This window comes from Tasmannia lanceolata, unplaced genomic scaffold (assembly GCF_043159265.1).
Source record: "Tasmannia lanceolata isolate RefF3 unplaced genomic scaffold, GAP_Taslan_0.1 ptg000025l, whole genome shotgun sequence".
Taxonomy (NCBI): domain Eukaryota; kingdom Viridiplantae; phylum Streptophyta; class Magnoliopsida; order Canellales; family Winteraceae; genus Tasmannia; species Tasmannia lanceolata.
This window is the reverse complement of record NW_027518702.1, coordinates 6,976,406-6,986,772: the sequence shown is the minus strand read 5'-3', so window position 1 is coordinate 6,986,772 and position 10,367 is coordinate 6,976,406. Positions and strand designations below refer to the sequence as shown.

Genomic DNA, 10,367 nt, shown 5'->3' with positions numbered 1-10,367 from the left:
TTCGCCAAGCACAAGACCTCCACCAAACTTTTCCAGCTTCTCGAGACAGTCACCTAAAACACATGTTATCCCAACTTAGTACCCAAAGAACAACTTTAGCATGTTTATGGAATTCAAACAAACCTCAAAAGGGCCTTAGAGGACCAAAAAACTAAGCCAACGGAGCTTAACCGAGCAAAGCACCCGAGTTCTAGTTGGTCGACCAACGAGTACCCTTGTTAGTCATCTGGGTCTAGTTCGGGCAGCAGAGGGGGCACGATTTGGTTTTCTTTTCTCACGAAACCCCTCTGTATATCTTTGTTTTTCACCCTTAAACATATGTAATAATTCATTTTAATCCCACCCAAATCTTTGCTTTAATTAGGGATATTCAAACACTAAAAGAGCGATTGGATCCTTGGGAAAACAACGATTCCCATGGATCCAAATCATCGCCCAAGTAAACCAATAGTCTCCTCTCTCAAAAATCTGACTTCTTCTCATGGAGAACACATGATCATCAATATTTGATATATATTTGTGGTTCCGACCAATAGTTCATCCAATCACCAATAAAAATTTATTGGATGGAGACCGCTCCAAACCAGACCACAAACCCTAGATCAAATCCTTAACAACAAAATTTTCATGGACGAGATGATCATCGACAAGAAAATTGAAGATTAAAAATGAAGAAAATAAAAAACTCAATTAACCACATACCGTGAAGAACGATTTCTCCTATAGAAATCTCCCTCAGTTCTTGATTTCGCCATAATCCGAAAACGTTTTCTCTGAGGTTCTATTTTTGTGGAGAATAACCGGAATAGATGAGTATTTATAGACTCTATTAAAGGGTCCTAACTCAATTCTAATTAAGAAACCCTAATTCTATTATGATTTAACTTGACCAAAATACCTCGTCTTGGACGGCTTTCGTATGGGAGGTATTTTGGGATATTTCAAGCTCCCTCTTGGAAAACTGATTTTTAAAACTGAGTCGATAAATCGTGTTGTTTGAACTAATCTCACTTAAAAGTACCCTGCTTATTAATGAGAAGTTATGGTTTTCGAAATGCTTGTTGCTCTTATTCAATTATATTGCATGAATTGATTTTTCCGAACTTGATTTTTTTTTAAAAGGGCAGCAGAATATATATATATATATAAAGAAGCAGAACCGAGATGGTCCTGGAGGAACTAAGATAATACAAGCATTATGTGGTTAACAATTTTCAGATATAGAGGACCAATAGGTTGATCACCATTGGAGCTCTAGAACGAGATGATCGCCGGAGTGGGACTTATTTCAAGATTTACATTTATTTCCGTTTTACTAAGAAATTTTATGTGAAGTGATTGTAATGAGCATTAGCTATGGAGTTGGAGTTAATTATGAACTCTCCATATTATATTTGGATTTGATGATTTAATTAAGTTTTATTTTCATAGATTTTAAGGAAAACTACTAAAAACTTATCTACACAAATCACCCCAAAAATTTCTTAATTACTAATTGGGCCATAAATAGCTTTTAATTTTGCCTTTTACCCATTTTACCCTTATACCACCCTTACAAATCCCTAAAATCTCTCCATCCATTAGTCTTTTGAATTCTCCCTCTAATAGAGAAATTATATGGGATGGCCGTGCATGCACGTGCAGCCCAAAAAATACAGTGGGCCCACATTATTTTGGTGATCCAAGCCATTCATTTGTTGGTCCCTGACGTGGATAGGATGTGCCAAGAAAATGACCTCCATAGGATGACCCTAACCTCCGATCTTCATTTTAAACCCAAACAAATCAGAGGGATAGGATGTGCCAAGAAAATGACCTCCATATGATGATCCTAACCCTCCGATCTCCATTTTAAACCGAAATAAATCAGAGGGTTAGGATCATTCTACGGAGGAGATATTCTGGGCACTTCCTATCCACGTCAGGACCAACAAATGAATGGCTTGGATCACCAAAATAATGTGGGCCCACTGTAATTTTGGGTTGCACGTACATGCACGGCTAAAATTTCTCAATTAAAAGAGCCAGATAGAGTTCAAATGATACTTATTGATGGAGAGAGAGAGAGAGAGAGAGAGAGAGAGAGCGCTAAAATTTCTCAATTAAAAGAGCCAGATAGAGTTCAAACGATACTTATTAATGGAGAGAGAGAGAGAGAGAGAGAGAGAGAGAGAGAGAGAGAGGGATTAATGGATGGAGAGATTTTTGGGATTTGTAAGGTGACATAAGAAAGGGTAAAATCGGTAATAAGCTAATTAAAGTGAAATGATATATCCGTCCCTTTTGATCACCAAGAACACCTCCTGTCAGTGTTTGTGGCAATCAGGGGCATTGAATTCTTCTGACATAAGTACAACAGCCCCTCTTTAGTCATTGATACACTGACAGGGGGTGTTCCTAGTGATCAAAAGGCGCGGATATATCACTTCCCTAATTAAAAGCTATTTGTGGGGTGATTGGTAAATACGAAATTTTTGGGGGGATTCGTATAGATATGTTTTTATCCTGGGGGTTTCTAGTAGTTTTCCCTAGATTTTATTAGTAGCTAAGTGGGTGATTCGTATGGAAAGGTGATATGCCATGCATGCTTGTGGGGGTGACCCTATGAGCGTGCGGCAGCAGTCATGCGTGCCGGATGCGGATCTCGGGTCGGGGCATGACAAGCCAACTTACTAGACTCTATATATTTAAGCAAATAGCAGCATATATTCCTTCAGAGATTTTATATATATATGGTGTAAGCCCTTAAAGTCCCGTATTTTTCAAAAAGTACTTTAGAGGCCAGATGATCCAAACCGTCCTTACACCACATAAATACTCTACTTCCCCAGGTCAAGTTTGTTTAGTACTAATTAAAAGCTCTATAAACTATTTGTTGCGGGATGCAATAGATAATTAAATGATTTGAACTGTGCAAATATTGACGGCAAATCGATTCCGCCCTTACCACACCCTACCAGCATTTCTCACATATTTTTTACTTTCCACTTTTGAGTCTTGTCTTTTCATATTCAGTCACATGTTTACCTCCTTCGCGGCTGAGAGCATGTTGCAGCAATGGTTATCAAAAGGGTTTCATCCGCTTTGTTAAGCGCAGAGAATGATAAAAGCCAAAAATCCCAAAAATAATGTAACAGCTTTGATACCATGATAAATTTAGGAGATTTCACTAAACTTTTGGATACTTTTACAAGAGGATGAATGTGTGCTTATAATGGAATTAAGATAATTATAGAAGGAAATAATCCTAATCAAATCTATTTTCCTAATTTCTTATGCTTGCCTCTTCTAATCCACTTGCCTAATTTATCTAGTTGCCTTGTTTACCCAACTTACCTAATCTTCCTCTAAGATAATCCAACGGTGAGATCTTAACCCAATCCAACTATTGGATCCCACATATTCTAACACTTTGCAACTAAATAATAGGATTCTTCGGGAGAGAAGAGCTGAGCCTTGCTAAACCAGCACTTTTTTGTGAAGGACTGAGATTAGTTTCACTGAGAGATTATTTTAACCCCATACCTTCGTCAAAAAGGGGAAAGGCTTATTTATGGGCAACACACTTAGTCGCAGCCGAGGTTAAACTATGCACGTATCTAGTTAGCAATACTACATTTTAAACTTTTTTTTTTTTTTTTCAAAAAATATGTTTTGTAGGCTCGCCGTTTAACACTTCTTTTAAAAAATCTACCAAAAAACGACATTTTTATGGAAAAAGTTTAAAACATGTGAAAAAGTTTAAAACATATTAAATGTTTTTTTCAACCAGTTTTTCAAATTTACCCCGGCTATATTTTGTAAATTATAAAATTTTAAACATATTAAGCGTATTTTTTCGTGTTACACCTCATACCCCCACACTTCTTTTTTTGTCGTGTCACGTTTTGCTAACCATGGGTGAAACAAGCCCTCAATAGATATAGAGATGTATTTGAATAGGGAAATGTTATCAGCACTACTGTATTTTCATGATCGCACTCCTCACTTTATTAAAAGTACGGTATGGCTAGGGGTGGCAATGGTTCGGTTTCGGTTCGGTTTGACCCCCAAACCGAACCGAACCGAAATTTGAATCGGTTTGGTTTTACCAAACCAAAACCGATCCAAAACTGAATTTTCGGTTCGGTTTCGGTTCGGTTCCGCCAATTTTGCCACCCTTTACTCATAATAATTGCCAATATTCGGTTTCGGTTCGGTTTGATACCCAAACCGAACCAAACCGAAATTTGAATCGGTTTGGTTTAACCAAACCGAAACCGAATTTTCGGTTCGGTTTCGGCTCGGTTCCGGTTCGGTTCGGCCAATTTTGCCATCCCTAGGTATGGCCCTACCATAGGATGATCCAAACCGTCCATTAGATGGGCCACGACCATAGGTTGTTCCTAACCCTCAGATCTGAATGTTAGGGGGTTGATCCTAACCCAATATAGATTGGAGGGTTAGGATCAACCTATGGAAATATTGTTTAGGACACAACCTATTTAGGCTGTGGCCCATCTAATGGACGGTTTGGATCATCCTATGGTGTGGGCCATACCATACTTTTAATAAAGTGAGGGTTGAATCATTAAAATTCCCATTTGAATATTTAAAATACACAAAAAAGGAAAGTCTATCACTGTGTGTGAGCGAAGCAATGAGTCAAAGAAGCAATCCAAAAAGGATTTAAGATTAATGAGATACAATGGATGGTTATCATCTACTTAATTTCATGAGAAGAAGACAACTATTTCCTTCTATTTATATGAAACACACCCACATCATCTTCCACTCCTCTACGTTGCTTACAAGCTTTGGTGCTGCAAAACTCATCACAACTGTAAGCTCTCTCTCGTCTTCTCTCCATTAGAATGCCTTGTAAAATAATCTCTCCCGATTGTCTACTATAGTGCCCCTAGAAAATATATAATCTCTCTCTCTCTCTCTCTCTCTCTCTCTATATATATATATATATATATATATATATATATATATATATATATATATATATATATATATATGAGGAAATGAAGTATGTGCAGTTGCAGATAAGCTATATGTGCATGGCTGCACAAGCCATAGTGGGGGCCTCATTTTTTGGGGGATCCAAAGCATTCATTTGGAAGGCCCTTCCATGGATAGAGTGTGTATAAAAAATCAGCCCTATAGGATCATTCTAACCCAATCAAAGTTGGAGGGGGAAATGGACTGTTTCTGCCCATTTTTTCCCTCCACAAATGACAGGGTTAGGATGATCCTAAAGGGCTGATTTTTTGTACACACCCTATCGATGCAAGGGCCTTCCAAATGAATGCTTTGGATCCCCCAAAAAATGTGGCCCCCACTATGGTTTGTGCAGCCATGCACAGATAACTTATCTGTGCAGCTGTACATACTTCATTTCCTCTCTCTCAAACAATGTGGGTGACCCAAACAAATTTAGGCACACCCTATCTATCTCAGGGCCTACCGAATTAATGTTTTAGATCACCCAAACAATGTGGGCTCCCACTGTATTTTTGGTCGATGGAGTAGGTAATGTATTCTACTCGATCGAGTAGAATACGGTATCTACTTCGTCGGCCAAAAATACAGGAGTATAAACATTTATCTACTCTGTCGGCCAAAAATACAGTGGGACCCACATTGTTTGGGTGATGCAAACCATTCATTTGAAGGGCCCTGGCATAGATTGGGTGTGCCATAAAATCAGCTCCATAGGATCATCCTAGCCCTTTGATTTGTGGAGGTTAAAATGGACTGGTATAAACCTCCAGAAATCTGTCCACTTTTAACCACCACAAATCGAAGGGTTAGGATGATCTACGGAGCTAATTTTGTGGGCACGCTCTATCTATGTCAGGGCCTATCAAATGAATGCTTTGGATCATTCAAACAATGTGAGGCCGCAGTGTCTATGCAGATGGAGTGGATAACGTTATCTACTCGATCAAGTATAAACATTTTCCCCATATACGGGTGAACCTCATCCACGAAATGCCTCCCATAAAATAATACACAAAACTAGAAAATCTAATAAGGGTTAACCTCATCCACGTCCATCCGATCAATATCGGACGGTGAGAAGTACGTAGCCCGATCAAAAAACCCCAAAGAAATCAAAGAAATTGGAGATCTTTTACTATGATTAGACAGTAGCAACCTTTCAATACGGGGTGTTTAATTTACACATGCCATCTTTCTTTCTTTCATTATTTTCTAATTTGTTTGTTGAACCAGGACCAAAGAGATGGCCCCACATTTGATCGTTTGTGCCACAACATTACTACTACTACTACTGTTCGCCACTAGCCCCGTCACCTGCTCGAGTAGAAGAAGTAAGATCTAGAAGCTCCAGATTTGACCGTTTGCACTTCTAGGACTAAGGCTGATATTATATTAACATAACATTGGTTCATTTATGATAATTCTGCAGAGAACACATTACCTATAGGGGTTTGCTATGGAGTGAATGGGGATAATCTCCCAGCCCCAACTGATGTTATAAATCTCTACAAACAAAATGGCATTGAGATGGTCCGCCTCTACGAACCCTACCCGAATGTGCTCCAAGCACTACGTGGGTCTCAGCTCAAAGTCGCACTCGGAACCAAGAACGAAGATCTCGCTAACCTTGCTGGGAGCCAAGACGTAGCCACAACTTGGGTATCAAATAATGTCCTCGCCTACAACGACGTTGATTTCATCTACATTTCGCTCGGTAACGAGGTGATTTTGGCCTAAGAGAAAACCTTAATTGGCTTGACTTGCCTGTGTCTCATTTCTATCTCTCACTATCTGATCATTCATCATACCAATTTGTACCTACAGGTGATCCCAGGGGATGATGCCCAATATGTCACTCAAGCAATGAAGAACATTAAGAACGCACTGGACGCGGCGGGTTTAAGTATTCATGTGACCACCGTGGTCGGAAGTGCGATCATGGGCACCTCCTACCCTCCATCACAAGGCGCATTCTCCTCGGACTCCATTGACACCATGAGTTCTGTAGTTCAATTCTTAGCGAGCACGGGATCCCCCCTCATGATCAATGTGTACCCTTATTTTGCCTACGCCAGTGACCCAGTTCATATTTCCTTGGAATATGCGATATTTACAGCCCAAAGTCCAGTAGTTCATGATGGGAACTTGGATTATTGGTCCTTGTTCGATGCCATGGTGGATGCTGTCTACTCCGCGATGGAGAAAGTTGGAGGAGGGGATGTAAAAATTGCCGTCGCCGAGAGTGGTTGGCCTAGTGCCGGAAATGGAGATATTACGACTCCGGGTTTAGCCGGAACTTACAATCACAACATGATGAACCATGTAATTTCAGGATCGACCCCAAAGAGACCAGGGTACAAAATGGATACCTTCATATTTGCCATGTTCAATGAGAACCTTAAAGCTCCAGGGATTGAGCAGAACTGGGGCCTTTTCTATCCTAATGAGACCCCAGTCTACCCCGTTTTCAATTGATCATGTCTGATTATTCAATAAATAATAAAGAGAGAATAACATATATTTTCTCTAGTATGTCATGTCTTCTTGTTCTTGTTTCAATTATCCCATGTTTTGATGTTTTCGGATAAGCTTCTTTTCTTTTAGGGGCCATTTGGGTATACGGATTTTAGAATCTTGGATTTCCTCCAAATCGTAGTTGGGAGACGAGAGAAGGAGACCAGCAGTAGTTTCCTGTTTTCTTACCCTTCTTTCCATCAGCAAGAGACCAAGCGGTCATCCCATGTTTCCAGATTTTAGAAATCTCAGGATGTGGGAGAGATTTCTAAAACCTAGATTTCTTACTTAAAACCCAAGATTCTAAAGAGAAGTAAAGCAGTCCGTCTCCTTCTTCTCTCGTCTCCCAACTACAATTTTGAGGAAATCCAAGATTCTAAAATCCACAAACGGCCCCTTAGTATTTAAAGGGCAGTCAAAAGATTATTACATCTCCCAAAATGCTCTAGGACCGCGGCAATATCAAAACATTACAGAATATCATTTCCCTTAAACGAATTATTGAAAAAGTTTGGAAAATAATTCTTGTCAAGAATTTCTTGATTTTCCATTGTATAATTACATTTATACACTGCTGCTAGGTGTCCCAAGTAATGAGAAGGGGCGGATACATCACTTGAAGAAACTGGCTTCTCCCAAGAAAAGAGTACAATTTTTCAATAAGGCTTCGTTTCTTTCGACATGAAACAGTTCATAAAACAACTAATACTCCCATTTTTCCACTTAAAAATAGACGTAAAATTTATTTTACTCCCATTTTACATCCAAAGAAACATAGCTTAAGGCTCTATTTCTTTTGACGTAAAATGGGCATCAAACAAATTAAAAGTACATTCTTATTTTCATGCCATTAAAAGCAACCTTGAAACAAGATTGATGAAAAATAAACATCACCTATGGGGGTCTACATTTACTCCGCATCTCTCAAAAAACATACTACTACTTATAATCCAAACATGCGGTCATTGCCTTTGAATAAACCCCTCTTTCTTCAACTTCCTAGCTTTTAATGGTATCCAAACAGCCTGGAAGTTGGATATTCTCATTTCATATCCTAATATCTTAAAGCAATGTTTGTCGACCTTGAGAAAATATTCCTTGAAATATTTAAGGTGCCAATCGTGAAAGATGAGAAAGAGGGAGAAAACTTGAGAGGGTGAGAGAGGGGAGCATGAAAATTTACGAACTTAATTTCAAATAAGTAATTTTCACTATTGTTTAGTGATTTCTGATCTTCTCTCCACTCCCACATACCCAAGTCTCTCCCTCTCACAATTCACAATTTGGCCACATGAATTCTATGTAATAATTTTCCATGGTTCCTAAACATCAGCCTAAGTCTCCCATGCCTGAATAGACACCCCCACAAGGCTCCCCTCATGATGTTCTATAAGATCAACGGTCTTGATTCCACATGCATGCCCCATGTGGGCCCCTAAATTGATGGTCACCGTTGATCCTGCTTAATCCATCATCAATAAATAGAAGACGAGATAATTTCATTATAAGCTTATCCAAAACATTCCCAACTGGAACGAATGGTAAAATAAGATCTTCACAAGGAATAATTAAAAGGAACTGACATCCTTTCAATAAGGCCCTGTTTGGATTACAGGGATTTTTTGAAAAAACATGGGAAGGGAAAAACATTTCTAATTTTCTCACTGTTTTTACACAGAAAAAAAGATAGCTTGAACCAACCCTATTCAATTTCTACGAGCGAGGGACCTTCAGTTTATGATAATATCCCTCTAAACTAACAATAATCATATCATTTACCACTAAATTTTTGCAAGAAAAATTTTTCCACAATTTTTTTCCATTAGGCTCTGTTTCTTTCAAATGGGCATAAAACAAATTTTACGTCCACTTTTAAGTGTAAAAATGGGTGTAAATTTTGTTTTCCACCCATTATCCAGACAGATCCCCTCATCGGTTTGGCTATTCTCTCCTGCTGAACTTCAGGGCAGTGTTTCAAACTGCGGATGTGAGCCACATGGCCGAAGGAGTGTTAATGGACTTGTAGGGAAAACATGGACTCAGACCAGAACAGTGTAAAAGTGACTCAGAGAAACTCACGCTAGCTTAGGTAAAAGGGGCTTCAAGCAAAGGAGTTTTGAGACTATGCTTGAGAGAGTAAAATCAATCAAGACAAGTGGGATGTATAAACATTACTCAATTGGGAATGGACTGCCTATACATATTTTAGGACTAATTGGAATGGACTGCCTATACATATTTTAGGACTACCTATACATATTCTTCAACTTTTGTTGCATTAAGAAGATATCAATTGGGAAAGATAACTTTTTCCATTTATTATTTATTTTATCTTATTTTCTGTTCTTTTACTTCCACTGATTTGAGGTTCTTAAACAATTTCATAAACAGAGAAAACTTGAAGCCTAATTTCTCCCTATTAATTAAGCAACATTAAACCGAACTACATGGTATATGTCATTGCTTCTTTAACCTTGTGGAACAAATAAGTTCTTTAACCTTATGGATCAAAGTGCTAAGCTAAAAGCTTATTATGAAATAACCTTTGCCATGTTAATAACTGACATGGCCTCCAGTCTCATTCAACTGTCATAGTAGGCTCCAACATTCTGCATTTCATCCTAATAATCTCTGCATCAGAGCTACAATCGAGGTGCTTGGTTAATTTGGGCACCTAATCCGTTTGCTAATAGAAGATTCTCATTTGGGTGCCGGCAGGTTTTGGAGATAATTAATGAGCAACAAGGGCCTAAGAAGCAATGCTTGAGAAGGACACACACAGGGCCTTGCTGTAAATTATGATTGGGGAGTGTTTGTATTATCTTGTAGATTAAGTTTCCCATTCTTTAATCTCTGTCTGTATC

General features: G+C 38.7%; 1 protein-coding gene across 1 annotated transcript; it reads left to right on the top strand.

Annotated features, from left to right (window-relative positions):
- The first annotated feature begins 4,789 nt into the window (after nt 1-4,789).
- LOC143858314 (glucan endo-1,3-beta-glucosidase-like) lies at nt 4,790-7,571 on the top strand. The gene is made up of 4 exons (XM_077368970.1): nt 4,790-4,822; nt 6,223-6,320; nt 6,419-6,711; nt 6,814-7,571. The coding sequence occupies exons 2-4, from the start codon at nt 6,233-6,235 to the stop codon at nt 7,462-7,464; spliced, it is 1,032 nt and encodes a 343-aa protein (XP_077225085.1). The 5' UTR covers nt 4,790-4,822; nt 6,223-6,232; the 3' UTR covers nt 7,465-7,571.
- The last annotated feature ends 2,796 nt before the right edge of the window (nt 7,572-10,367 follow it).